A 15,209-nucleotide genomic window follows, 5' to 3' on the forward strand; every position below is an offset into this window, starting at 1 on the left:
AAGAAAGAGAAAAATGTAACATCCAATTTGTCTAACTAAAAAGCGAGAGAATGTCAATCAAGCAATGCTAGCTAATTCAGTATCGAAATCAGTATGGTATTCCTTGACTAGCTTTGAATGTATGATCCATAAAAATTTCATATCACAGTCCTGTAGTTTTTCCCAAAGCGAATACCCCCTCCCTCCTCGAAAACTAATTGTCACAAAACCTTAAATTATATGTAATTAATTGACGTCCTTTGCAATTTTCGTATTGAAAAGCCAACATTTGTATGTTTTTTGGGATTATCCGACGTATGACTAAATTGGAACACAGAAAATGATTGAGTGGGTAAGCAGGGCTCTGGGTGTGTAATTTTTATCAAAAATGGATCGCGTTGAACAGAGATCTCGTGCTTCGTCACTGATTCTTGAATTAGCAGCTGCTCAAGAACCTGAAAGACAAGATAGTGGTCGAAACACTCATCGTTTAAGTCTTGATTCGAAGTTAACACAAGTTTCACGCATGGAATTGCTCTCCATAGTTGATGACAAATTGCTGATTCAGGAAGTCAAGGCTCGTCTGATTTCATCAGAGATTGAAGACAAAATGACCAAAAGGAAATGGTTGAAAAGACGTGGTTCTGTGAAAGACCTGGTTAAAGCGTTTGATAAAGTTCAGATTGATGACGAGTGCTTAAACAGTGGAGACCGAAGCTCTGTTCGCTTTCTTCTTGGGAAGTTCGCGTTTGATGAGCTGTGCGATGAATTGCGGAAGAGGTTACAAGCTAACAGTTCTTCTTATCAGCCCGAGACTTGTGATTCACGAGATAGAAGACTTTCAGCTGGATTACGCAGAATATTGTTTCAGAGAGGTTCTAGAAGCTGGAGTAGTGGTTCTTTTGAAAGTTTACCAGAAAAGCCCTTGTTTATCATTCCTGAAATAGCTTTACCAGAATGCGAGGAAGGAAATGATAATTCCTTTGAAAGTACTCCGACCTGCAAGGATAAGAGTGAGCCCTGGTCAGATAGCCATAGCCTGCAAGTTCCAAGGATCGAAGACAAACCATCTTTCAAACCAGATTTGCAAAAGACACCTTCAAACATCTTCGACCGAAGAAGATGACGATGAGAAGTTGATAAATGTTTGGGACGATATTTTTGCGCTGAAGCAGACATTGTGGAATACCGCAAAAGATATGGAAAAATTATCAGAAAGGACCACAAAGCTGCGAGGCGAGCTTGCAACACTTCGGCAAATGAGAACTACTTATGCGAATAACTAATCTTTTATTGGATTGCTCAACAAGCAGAACACATAATGTGCGACGATGTAGATAGTACTGTAACCTGCGAGCCGGCGCTCTTTTTTTCCCAGCGCTAAAAGTTAGCAAAAGCTCTTCCGGAAACAAGGAAGCCTGACGGCAGGTTAATACTCAGTGTATCATGACTTTGTAATCAAGGTTTCTTTAGAATCACGAGGTGATGTAATCTGTTTTTGCATACCGTGTCAGCATGGCCGAACTGACGCTGTCCCAAAGAAAACTGCCTTGAGGCCGGTTGCCATGGATACTCCCTCAAGTTGGAATCACGCAGACCTAAAACTTGTCAGCGGTAGTAACTTTATGATAGAAAATAATTCAATCACAACGAAATGTTTTGTAATGTCGAAAGTAATTCACGTTTGCTTTATTTTTGTGTTTCTACGCTTAGTGATTGGTTGAAAAAACTTGCGCCACTTTCTAAACCAATCAGAAGTAAAACCAAAACCAATCGTGACTCGCTCGCGCACGTCTCCCGCGCTTCGTGCCGGTTAATGTATTCAGGTATTTGCTTTGAGTTTTGATGGGTTTACTGAATTACCCGTGTCCTTTTGCTATTGGCCAAACTGGTTACGTTGGTTTTGCTTTTGCAACACTCAATAGAAAATCTGCTCTATTGCAAAACCGCAAGTTATCGTGCGAGGGGAAGTGAGAAGCAGTCCAGCCTCAACGCAAACATTTTACACAACGTTTCCACAAAATTAAACTCAATAAACGCGGTATGAAAAAATACTCATTGACTGAGTTGGGTCGGGTCAGACGGGCAAATATTTGGATGTGGGTCATTTTCTACGCACCTCTCTGCGCTCGGTCCGTACGTCATGATCTCACGCACACACACTGCGTGATTATGACGTCACGCACATCGCTTCCGTTCACGCAGCCCCCGCTCCCTGCACGCGCCAATGATTACGTTTACCGCGCAGCTGTTCTAAGTTTTGCGCAATACAACTACAAACGGCTTGAGATTGGAACACTGAATCATCCTCACCCTATAACAACTCCTTACATTAACATTTTCACATATAGAGACGTCAACTCTGTATAAAGTTGACTAAAGAATGACAAACACGCTTGAAGCTTGCCAAATATAGCAACCTTTTATTCCGTTAATTAGTTAATGGTTAATTATGCGCGTTGGTACAAATTGCTTTCGTAAAAGTGAGGTGCTAAATTTAACTACAGGCCTATCGTCAAATTCTTTCTAACAATACTTTGTACTTTTTGTATTAGTTAGTACTACAGCAGAACTCCGGTAACTCGAACTTGGATAACTCGAACAAACTTCCATTTCCCTTGGATTTGAACGCACCCTTCAGTCTTATTCAAGCGACCCCGATAACTCGAAACCCCGCTAGCTCGAAATGTTTTTTCATTTCCATTCAGAGTTCGAGTTACCGGGGTTCTACTGTACTAAATCACGTTAAATTTGTTATAAAACTAAATTTTAATTATAAGCAGATCAGCTAACAACATTTCAACAAAAGTAAACAAATTAAACATCGTGGGCGAGTCTTCCATAGAAACGTTTAAATTTTTAACGTTTTTGTTAAGATAATTATTCACTCAATCAAACTTGAGATTGCACAGCTGTTAGAAATCCCTTGGAAATCATAAAATAACATTAATTGAAAAACTGCATTATTATTGAGAGAACTTCATTGAAATTTTTTTCTATTAGACATTAATTCAATTTGCATCATTATAATACTTGAGAAAAAACGGCTGACTGAATCGGCAGTAGACGGCTGGGAAAGGCATATTTTTCATTGACAACTAGCTAAAAGTTCTCAATACAAGCAGCTTCAAGTTTTCAATATAATCCAATCGTGCAAAGCATAAATTTATACAGCTTCTTTGCACGTGTGTTTGGCGAATTTGCGCAATATATGGGGGCTCTTGAAAGCAATTTGACCAAGTTCTTGATAAAATCTCTGAGCAAATATCTTATTTGAGTCCAAGACAGTTACCACATGCAACTAGAAAGTATGCTTTTCAGTAAAATAAATAGTCATATTTTTTTCCATTAGGCTAAATACGTTTAAAACAGTAAACAATGACCTTGTACATATTGGACTGAAGCCTTTTGCAAACCTTGAATCAAACAAAGTGAAATCAATCCCCGTGGGAGATATTGTACTATTCGCCACGTTCATCGAAGTACAAATCTGAAAAGTGTTGATTTTTAAGCGATTAAATTATCGAGAAATTTTCATCCTTCGCTGTATAATGGAACTGATTTTTCTCGGACCTGTACGACCATTTCTTCGCGTGGAATAGTTGTTGTTGAATAAATATTCCAAAACCTTGAAAAATGTGTCCTCTACATTGTCGTTGAGCTTCGCTGATGCGTCAAACCAGTGGCATCCGTATCTACTCTCCAAATACATCCCTGCGCTTACATTTAAACCTCTGTTGTCCCTAAACTTTGGCTGTACCAAGTCTGAAAGGTCAGATTTGTTTGAAATTACCACGACGGGTTTCTCACTGTTCGTTGCAGTGTTGCTTTCGTTAATTTCTTCCATGTATCGTTCAAGCTTTGCAAACGATTCCGGCCGATCCATGGAATACACTAAGACCACTGCGTCAGCCTTTTCCATGTCAACCCTTCTCATGGCAGGGAATTCGTACGTTCCAGAAGTATCGATGATTTGAAGTTCGCAAGTCTTATTTTTAAAAGCTAAATGCTTGACATGAAAATCTTCCACCGTGGGTTGATGTTCGGGGTTGAATTGTATCCCGAGTAGGCGGTTGATAAGCGAGGTCTTGCCTACTCCCGCGTCACCAAACACTGCCACAGTGAACTTTTGCAAATAGTTGTCTTTTTCTTCCTCTTTAGCTTTTGGCATGATTGGTCAACCTTGCACTTGTGCTGTATGAAATGTCGCAACAGCTTTCACCGTTACGTTGTAAATCCGCTAACCGCAGAAACGACGTGAGCAGATTCGCACCTGATTTAAGCGGAAGTTAAATGGACGACCAAAGAACCAAATATCGATCGTCTGCGTCAAATCACTCTTCAACTTAAAGAAGTCAGCTGTCAGGATTTGTCAGAGATTTGAGAATTATACCCACTTTCTTGCGTACAACAGGTATTTTCGTTTGGATATGTGGCTCAGTAGGAATGAGTGTTTATAAGAGGCGGAATTCGTTCAGGCGTGTCTGACAGCAGGGCGACCACATGCCTTGGAACAATTGAAATCTCTTAAATCCTTACGGCAATTCTTTGTGTAAAACCAAAAAGACATTCAAAACAATCACAGATTTGCATATGTCGGATAAAGTACATTTGTACAAAAGCATTGTCGCTGGGTTAATCTAACTACTATTAAATCGTACTAAAAGCTTATCATGCTGTAACTAAAATAGCATGATTAAAACAACTCATTTTATGCTGGTCGAATTGTTCTCTCATTGGCGTTTGCACTTCAACGTTCCTCATAAAAGAGTTATTGAGTGAAGTTCGTTAGCGGCAATTTTATGTCCATAAATTAACTCCTAACAAAACAAGTGCGTATTAAAATTAATTGAAGCATATTTCCGACTAAATATTTGTTTTTCCTTCAATGAAGTCAGTCAGTAAAATGAACCAAAAAGTAAGACAAGAACCGTTCATTTGCGTGAAAAGTAAGAAAGATTTAAAACGTTTGATGATAAAGTTGTAAAAAAGCGGTGCATGTTTTGCGAAAAAAAGATTCTTTAAATTTCTTGTGCTTATACGCGATGCTAGCTAGGTAACCGTGAGAAAACGTTTACTTATCACAAGGTGCGCTTATTGGAAAAAATCGCCATGCAAATTGCGATGTCTGCGATCGATCGGAGATCAATATTTGAAACGGCTGACGAAATACCAATGAAATTAATAACGCGATTATCCAACTCATGATTAACCATGTGTAAATGGCACCTGATTTAGAATACTATAAATATCGATTTGCGGCAAGCAAAAACATTTTCCTTCTGTATACTTGGAAGAGCTCTCTAACTGTAGCGAACGAAGCGAGTGTCCGGAGCCCCGAAATGTAGGCACGCAAAGCGTCTTTAATCTTTTGAATACCCATCTTCATTGAAGAAAAAGGTTAAAATAATCGTCTACTTGAAGCCTAGAATAAAAAAAGAACACCGAAACTGTGAAAGATCAGGAACAACGGTGAATACTAGAGAGTATTTTATTTCATCTATTCGTTGATGTCATTAAGAAGTAAAGAATTTCGATAAATCTCTTCAACATCATGTACTGCGTTTCTCTTAACTTTGCAATGTGGTTCTGCGTTATTCAAAATTAGAATATATCAATTACACATCACCGATGATAAAACAAAAACCACTCTTTCCAACCTTTGCTCTTTTAACTAAAATGTATTGTTTCACCTTGTGTAAGTGAGTCTTGTTTAGACGGACGAAATAACTAAGTTACCCTGCTTACTATGTGGTGCGGCTAGCCACATAGTAGATAGAGAACAACACTGGGTACTTTCACAGCGACTCAAATGGTCAGAGACAACCAGGTTACCTTTGTGAGAAGAAGACAGAAAAGAGAGAAGGTCGTCCTTAGACCTGGGTTTTTCTGGTCAGAATCGTGAGAGATACATACACACACGCATTGCGGACCCTTGTTTACTGGTGGCACGCGGACGTAAAATGTCGATCTATTTTTGACCTGAGGCAGGTGCGAATAAATGATTTGACAAAAAAGAACTTCAGCTAAACAGGAAGATATATGAACATAACAGCTCAAGAGAAGTCCTACATTAACCGTACTATGCACATCTTATCACTTCTCGCAAACGTGATTTGGTACTGGTTTGCGTGATACGAGCCGAAAGCAAATGGATGGATCAGGATTTAGGTTTGCAATCTTGTCAGAATTACGTCGTGTATAATGAACTGAGCTCTTACTTAAAGAGATTAAAATAAAACTGGGAACAAAGAAATTTAATGTTTATGGCAAGTCGCCCATAAGTGCAGACATGTACATTCGAAGGCTCGTAAACTGCAGGGAAATAAACACCCTGCTTGTTACTGCATGAGATAGAGTCTTCAAGAATGGAAAGAAAATTATAGTAGTCACGTAAGGTAAAGTCTGCGTCGAGCCAAGTGGCTCATACCGCCGGAACTTATCCTGGTTTCTGTAGGACCTGTAGCATTAAGCGACTAGGAGAATTTGTAATCCCCCCTGGATGAAATGCTAGTCCATCGCAGGGTTATCCCTCAGCATTGATTCGCCGATACCCATTTATACACCAGGGCGAAGAGAGGTGTCTTGTCCAAAAACACATCAATGATCCCGGCCATGGCTCGAACCCGGACCGCACGATCCAAAGTCCAGCGAGCTAACTAGCAGGCCACCGTGTCTCCCACAAAGCCGAGGACTTGAAAAATAAACCGAAATAGAAGGTGCCGCTCTATGTGATGAATTTATTTATTGTGGAGAACGTAAATTTTAATGCACAGTTGATCGTATAACAGCTGCTTGTATATGCGGAAGTTCATGCAATGTTTAATACTTCCCGTCGCCATTTTTCTGGGCACAGGATAAACCTCTTATGTTATCAGTAAGATAAACAGATAATTAACTGCTAGCCTCCAATTAGGTTCACCTTTCACGGAATAAAAGAGAAGAGAAGAAGGCTAACAACTACCACGTTCTTAGTTTCAAATTACTGCAAAATTACTAGGTAATAAAACTTCCCGATTTCATAAAACAACCTTGAGCTTTTCACGCCTAATTTACTATATTCAAGGAATCGAAGAAATAGCGAGAACAATAACATTGAACTAGTGTACTAGATTCTTGTTTCAGGTTCAGTATAAATAGCTACAGCTTTTTGTGAGCTTCTGCATGTGATCGTCTTCTTCTAGATTCTTGATTCTCATAGGAATTCCATTTAAAATTTCCGTCACTGATGCATACCCGTGCCTAGAGACACGTGGTCACAGCTTATTAACGCATAATTCTGATGAGTTACAAGAATAATCAAGGAACTTCTGTAGCTTGTCCTTCCTGTTACTTTGCAAAGTGGTTACGTGCACCTCAATTCACCAGTCAGGCACGGAAGTATTAGGCCTGGTTCACACTAGCGACATAACGATAAACGCAAAAACACCTCGTGCTGAGGCATTGTTTTATGTTACCAGAGTGAACAACCCATAACAACATAGCAGGAGTAAAGGACATAAGGAAAAATTGTTCTTTTCTTTATGTTCATGTTGTTATGTCTTTATGTCATGATCACTACTGTTGAGCAGGCCTTACATGAACCAGAGTATAAGCAAACCAATAACTTTGGATTCTAAACAAGTAGCTTGCGTCAGCAGTATTTGGTATTCGGATTGTGTTGATCTATTTCCCGGGGTATCCAATCGAACAAAATCGAGCCAAAAATCAATCGAACCCAATCGAACACCAATCGTTCGATTGGGTTCAGTAATCGAACAAAATCGAACATCTATTTTACTGTGAGTTCGATTTTCGAACCAATCGAACCAATCGAACATAATCGAACACAATCGAACTCGATCGGGTTCGATTTTGTTCGGAATCTTTCTCTTGATAAGTAAATCACGCAGGACCAATCAAAATCAATTTTTATTGAATGGAATAAATATAAAAACGTCCAAATATCGAACTGAATGTCAATGTTTAGTAAAATATATTTGGTAGAAGAGAACAAAACGACGGTAAAACTGAACTGAAATGCACTATTGTTTACATTTCTATATTAGAAGGAAGGATATGGTTTCTGCCCTGCTTTTCACCGTTACACTCAAACAGAAGTTGCACCATTTCATTCACAGCACCACTGGCAGTTGTGTTCAATACGTGAAGAACACACATTTGGCAAAATTTCTCCCAACCACGTGGCAGACTGGTGTGCCCGTGGCTATTGTGCAGACAATCGTCCTATCCCGGGGTATGGCGAATCGCCAAAAAAGGATTAGGGGAACGATACACCGTACAATATGTACGCAGTATAAACAAACAAGAGTTTGGTAATCGAACGTTCGATTGAGTTCGATTGTTGGTTGTTAGGTAATCGAACGATTGAGTTCGATTGATCACTGTTCGGTAACTCGAACGTTCAATAGAGTTCGATTGACTAAATTTTATTGTGAGTTCGATTATGTTCGATTACCGAACCCAATCGAACGATTGGTGTTCGATTGAGTTCGATTACCGAACGTTCGATTGGATACCCCGGGTCTATTTCTGTCTCTTTAGCTTGTTTTGAGTGTCTCTTGAGATTATTGAAAAACGAGCTTAATCAATCATAATTTAGAATTCTGAAAGAACTTTCACGCGAAGCTGACAACTTTAAGAGTCTTTAAGAGTTCGGCCACGTTCCTGAGAATGAAAGATCACGGAAGCTCACACTGAACAGCTCTCATTTAAGTTATGGTTTAGCTGACCCCGAAACAATTTTTAAGAAAAAGCATTCTTTGGGTGTGTTATTGGATTGATTGCCTTCTCTTTTTTGTAAAAAAATCCAAACTTTAGCCAAAAATATCATGCGTGTATCAGCTGTGCCGCCAATATAACGAGTATTACATTGTATTCTTAGGCTGGAGCGCAATGCGACATTGCGTGCATGTCCCCGGCACTGGCAAGCAACTTAACCAGGATCTCGTTATAGTCACGGCGTGCAAAAGGAATCAGTTTTTTTCAACCAATCATTAAAGCAAGCCATTTCTGAGCAGTACTGCAGTGTATATGGATCAAATGAAGTGAATTGACCTTGAACTGACAGAAATTGAACAATGGACTTTGTTATCCACTTCAATTTCACTCAGTTGTCCTCAGTTTTGACAACTTATTATTTGTCCTTTAAACCCTTCAAACAAGCTAGAGATTTGTTTATGTTCCTATTTCTGTTTTGACGTTTCGTTCGATTCATTGCCCGTGCGTCTTTTTCCCACAAACAGCTGCGAACGACAAAGAAGTGAAAGGATTCTTCTACCTGCATGCCAACGCTTCATTGACATGTAAGCTATCAAGGGACGGTGTGATTTACATAGCCTGTATTCCTGTGCACGTCATTATAAAGTTCAAAGTTATGTAATTTTCTGGTTCGTTACGTAATCTAAGCGATACATGACAGTGGAGTCTCGCAATTTTAAAACAGCCTAATGTTTTGTAGTATTGATTTCCAAGAGCATCTGTCTAAAAATAGGGTTTCAATTTCTCGAGACATATATTTTATATGCAGGGAGTGACCCCAGGACCTCCCATCAGATAAAATATGCTTTAAAATAACAAGATTATTGGCAGTGTTGATCCGAGAAATGGGCTTATCGTCCATTCCATTTATTATTATAAACTATTGTCTTTCAAATTCACTCACACTGTTTTATTATTATTTACATATTTTTCACAATTATATGAAATATAAACTCTTTGATAGGTATGAAGAATAGGTTTTAAAATAGTTCAAAGGCTTAATTAATTAATATATTAATTGTCACTCAGTTAAAAATAATATTTCTTAAATTGCATCAATAAAGAAAATTTCGAGGCATGTAATTATGAGAAAAAAATGATGAAATAAGATATTACAAATGGGAGATTTGTATCATAAAAGCTAGAAAAACAATCGAAAAATATCTTACATTCTGTACATCCATGCCTGGAATAAAGCGAGCGCAAAATTCTAAATATACATCTCATGCAGTTGCGTTTGAAAGGATAAATAAAAATTACGCAATTAGAAAAAATTGCCAAGCGCATACATCATAGATTGAACGTCATTTCATTTTGAGAGCGCCGAAGACAAACTACAGAGTTCAGATGAGTTCAGTAGTCGTATGGCGCACGCTATCTCATTTCGATTTGCGACGGAGGCTGCTTAGTAAGGGACTTCCCAGCCATTTACGGCTACTCTTGGCTGGAAGTGTGTGTGATCTGCGGACATAGAACGCATCTATAAGATCGTGAAACATTTCGTCTACACCCCAGGCCATCTTGGCTGATGTAATTGTCCATAGCAAGTTCCATTCTTTCTCTGCCACGTATTTTGTGTTTATTAAACTTCCATCGTTCGTTTTCATTTCTAGTGCGTGTCCATCTAAAACGACGTCGGATTTGTTCGCTACAACCATTACTGGCAGATTGTGGCCTCTTTCTTGAAAGACCTCTTCTCTGAGCTGCTCTAGCCTTTCAAACGAGCGAGGATTGTCTAAAGAATACACCAGCAGAATTGCGTCTGCTTTGTTAATGTCTACTCTCCTCATAGCCGGGAAATTCTCCGATCCGCAAGTGTCTATGATATCCACTTGATAGTTTTTGTCATTATAGACAATTTGCTTTGAGTAAAACTCTTCAATGGTCGGTTCATAGTCATCGGTGAATCCTTCTCCAATGAAAGTCTTGATAAGCGACGATTTGCCAGTTCTGGCTTCACCGAATACAACAACTGTGAACATTTTCAGGTACGCTGAACTGCGTTTTTTGACCGCCGTCTTTTTCTCTTCTTTGATCTGTTTCTTCATTGTTATTTCCAAATGTCTTCGAAGGCAACAAGTCGCTTCTGACTGAGCGTATACTCACAAAATCCGCTTTTAAAACAAGCGCAAGGTCCTGACAAGGAATCTGCAAAATTCTCACCGCAAGATTGATGGTTAGGTTAATCTTCTTATACACAGGTTCGTGACTCGGAACACAACTTCAAGAGGAGCAAACTTTTCGTAATAAAGTAAGTTATTACTTCATGAGCTCTTCGGATCTACTGTGTCGACCTTGCTCTCGCCGGTTTATATAAGAAATGTGACGGGGAATGCGCCAGAAATTCATGACATGAAAACCCTGACGGCATTAGGGTCTGTTTGTCATCACATTCTAGAATAACCTGACATAGATTATTTTACGTGTTTGCGTAACAGCAACTCTCCCGGCTCACGCATCGCAGGAAATGGGAGCGGTAGATTGATTGTTTTTGTAAGGCTCAAGATGTTTGGAGTCTGTTTGGACAACGTTCCATAATTTTGTTTACTTATTGGGAAGAAAGAAGAGAAGAAAAGAAGAGGAGAAAAATATTGATATAGCTATAAAGTGGCAGAAGGTTCATGTTTTCTCCATTTCGTCAAAGCCGGTTCGTTGTACACGCAAAAGACTGACACCTACGCAGTTTTCTTTCGATTTTCTTCAATAGAAGAGAAAACAAATCAAAATAAAACGATTCATGAAGTTTCCATATTTTTCGTTTAATTGGACTCAATGAGCCTTGAAGAAAAGAACAAAATTTCCATAGTTCGAGTTAGATCTACTTTTTCAAGCGTAAAATGTAATTTTACGGAGCGAGCTACCAAGTCGTATTTTTAGGCAGAATGTAGTTACTTTTCGTGAAATTTCCGGTATTTACCGCTGGTTTCAAAATATCCTGTCTAAAATTACAAGACGAGTCGAAAATGAAACCGTTTTCAAATGTTTGGAATCCATAAGCAATTCGTTAAATTTTAGGAATTCTGTCATGAGACTGAAATGAGCTGAATCACTCGGAGCACTGAATCATGACTCACTTGTCCTTAAAAAGATGAAACAATGTTTTCAAAACGCCTTTGAGTGAAATTTGTGGGACGGAAAACGGATGAGAAACAGAAAAGTTCTGCTCGTTATTTTAAACCTACGCGCCAAACATATTTCGGAAGTTGCAGAGTTAATTTTGCCAAAATCTTCGGAAGCTTGTGCCCATTGATTTCCGAAAACACCTGTAGACTCGAAAATCCAAGTTGTGTAAACTGAATTAAGTAAGGCCGAGCCTACTTCGGGCACTTCCGAGTTTTGCCGAAGTCTTCCTAAAACTGTTACAGACAGAAATTCTTTGGAAAACTGCGCCGATCGATATCCAAAGCATCCAGAAATATCAGAGATACGTTACCTTTTGTGGAAACTGAATTTGACTGTCTCCAATTATCCCGACAGTAATCTTCCTTTTCATATTCAAACTTTAATACCCAGAAAAGCGTATTCAGTTGTTTTTGGAACGTGTTCGAGATGTATTTTAAGATAACCGATTTAAATATAGATCGGTTAAGTCTGTGTGAAATTTGTTAATTTCTGATCGCTGTCAGTAGTAAGAAAACGTGCCATTTTGAGTCACGTTAAAGTAACATCTAATGGTGTCCTTAGTTGTAATTTTATTGAGCTTTATTTAAATTGTCAAAATTTTGACGAAAAAACAAAACAAAAACGTTGTTTTAATCGCCAACTCAGATCAGGTCAAATAACTTGTTTTTTTTAGTGTGTCACAGCAGTTGGTCAACAAAACATCTTGTCTGTTTTAAGTCTACGTGCTTTAGATGAATGAAGATAATAGATTTATATTTAGGTCAAGTGAGAAATGCCACAAGTCCAGATAAAGATCTAGGTTCGCGTGATCAATCGCTTTTTGGCAGGGATGCAACCCAGCACATATAACTGTGGTACGTGTAATTTAAAGTCACGTCACAAGGTTGGTCTTTCTTGTGGGTGTTACGAAACTTCAATATTTTTTTAAAATAACTTCCTTTGTAAACAAGTTGTATTTTAAAGTATTGTATTGAAAAATTAAAAAATGTGATGTGTTTTCAAGGTATAACTCTTGATATATCGTAAAGCACTTCACTGATGAAAGAAAAATAGGTATGCTTTTAATTAGATAAGTATGTGAATAGAATATTTGTAAGCTTGCAAAAATATCAAAGAAGGTTGTTATATAGTGATTAATAACTGCTGTGGTCTTTTGCTTCTAAAACAAGACAAAACACTCATTGTCTCATTACTAAAATTAAATTTCATATGGGTTCTTTATAAATCAGTTTAAATTTGATATGAGTAAACACGGTGCTTAGAAATAACACCGAAAATATGAACAATACTGATATTTTTTAATAAAAATTCCACTTATAATCGCGTTTAACTTTCACATGTTTTCAACCTTTTTTATCACTTAAACTATAATAAGGCTCTGTTAAAGTAGGTATACATGTCTCCCGTCGCAATTTATAAGCTTTTCATGTCGCATCTAAGAATGGTTCGCATGTCGCTGTTGGAATTTTGTCATTTCGTCTAAAGGCGGACGCGAGTAACAGAGCAGAAGTTTCTCAGATATTTCAATTTCTCAACCAATTAAAAAAGACACGAGTAACCAAAAACACACGGAGCAGAAATTTCTCTGGTATTTTCAAAAAGCAGTTAATGTCTCGCCCAGTTAAAAATGACGTGACTAACTTATGTACACAATGCAATAAAGTTTCTTTGGTACTTTAAACTTCGCAGCAAAAATGTGTTAAAATTTTTTCGTCTAAGTAAACACGACGTGACTCTGAACTTAATACACAGAGGAGGGGTTTCTCGGGCACTTTAATTTCGCGGTTAAAAAGGTGTTTTAAATTTTAGACCAATTAAAAAACGACGTGACTCTGAACTACAGAGCAGACGTTTTTTGTGCATTTTAATTTAGTTCTTTGATAGAATTATTTTTGAAATTTACCCAAACCGGGCCCGTATAACAAGCAAATTCTCATTATGCCAATGAGTACCATTTTAGAAGCCCATTGCACCTGCTTCTTCGGCTCAGATCTGTTAATGTGGTTCTAAGTTTTAATTCTGTAAGAAAAGCTGTTGGGCATATGTTTTTTTTTCATATACAATTTCGAAAATGTGATCTTTGAGTTCTGCAGTGAGCACTGATGTTCAAAACACAGGGGTCAAAATAAGACGTTTTCCATAGCCTGCAGGACAGGCGGTTTACTTTGCGGGTCGCAAAATGAACCGCCTGTTCTGCAGCCTACTTTTTCGAGTACTGGCATAACTGCTGTCAACAAACGGGTATTAACCTAAAAACCCAGCGTGTTGAATGAATACTTCGCTGCAGATAAAACTGTCCTGTTTGCTAGACGATGGGTATAAATCATCACATAAATCCCATTACTTGAATTACTGACGTACGCATCAAGATTGAGCAATGAGTTCCTCCAAAACACAGTGGAAAACAAAACAGATCTAGAGCAGGACCTCATTGCTCAATCTTGATGCGTACACTACTACTACATTACTGTTTTGGAGAGGAGGTTGTGATCACGGCTGGCAAACAAATCGAGCAAAACTAACTTAAGCTTTACAAGTCTTCCTACTATTTTCCTGCATCGCAGGACGAAAACCAACAAAAACACACATGCATGCAGCCATCAAAACTGAAGTGAACTTTGCTCAGCCAATGACGACCCATCATGTCGGGGCGGGAGAAGAGCGGGTAGTTGGGGGAGGGGAGGGAGGGTGTTGTCCAATGTAAGCTGCATAATTGAACTGCCGCGAAAAAGGGTACGGATTCTGGTCTGGAACAGGATACGATTTTGAACGAAACAGTAGAAAACAAATGTTTCTTTTGATTTGTATGCGCGGAATATAATCATCAAGCAAAAAGACGGATAAATTTATATAATGCAAGCGCTTCTGTGCATCACGCAAACGGAAGTGTAAAATCGGGTATGTATTTTAGATGTCAGACTTGAAATAAAGTCTTAAAAAATGATATAATTTGGTCAACAATAGGGTACAAGCCAGACGGTTCATCCCCACAACAAATTCCGAGCAGTGCCCCTCCGGGCGGTGCCAATGTTTTAATCATATTGTTTTCCACATGTGAACATATACGGTAAGTTAAGAGTCCTGCGGGCGAAACAGCGATGATATCTCTAATATTTCCTTATGTCTGTCCGCATAATTGAAATCTATTACATTCTTGTCGCGCTTGGATTTGATTTCAAAGATAATTTTAGCCACAGCAGTTCAAAGTTGATCGGTTTATAATTAGCTTCGCTCACCACCCAGGGCTTTTGCAAATTCCGGTGGTGGGCGAGACAGTCCGCCGATCGTCTATCGATTGCAAAATAAAACCTTCCCGAACAGTCCCCAATCGTCATATCGGAAAAAGA

The 15,209-nt window shown here is 38.6% G+C and overlaps 2 protein-coding genes across 2 annotated transcripts; both read right to left on the reverse strand.

The window, feature by feature from the left end:
* Positions 1-2,382: 2,382 nt before the first annotated feature.
* LOC144649580 (GTP-binding protein Di-Ras2-like) lies at positions 2,383-4,787 on the reverse strand. Its single transcript, XM_078509092.1, has one exon. It carries the CDS (start codon positions 4,148-4,150, stop codon positions 3,500-3,502), a length of 651 nt encoding a protein of 216 aa, XP_078365218.1. The 5' UTR covers positions 4,151-4,787; the 3' UTR covers positions 2,383-3,499.
* Positions 4,788-9,572: 4,785 nt separating this feature from the next.
* On the reverse strand, positions 9,573-11,561 carry LOC144649581 (ras-related protein Rap-2a-like). The gene has a single exon (XM_078509093.1). It carries the CDS (start codon positions 10,785-10,787, stop codon positions 10,119-10,121), a length of 669 nt encoding a protein of 222 aa, XP_078365219.1. The 5' UTR covers positions 10,788-11,561; the 3' UTR covers positions 9,573-10,118.
* Between the last annotated feature and the right edge of the window lie 3,648 nt (positions 11,562-15,209).

Source organism: Oculina patagonica, chromosome 4 (assembly GCF_052425735.1).
Source record: "Oculina patagonica isolate OP01 chromosome 4, crgOcupat, whole genome shotgun sequence".
Lineage (NCBI taxonomy): Eukaryota > Metazoa > Cnidaria > Anthozoa > Scleractinia > Oculinidae > Oculina > Oculina patagonica.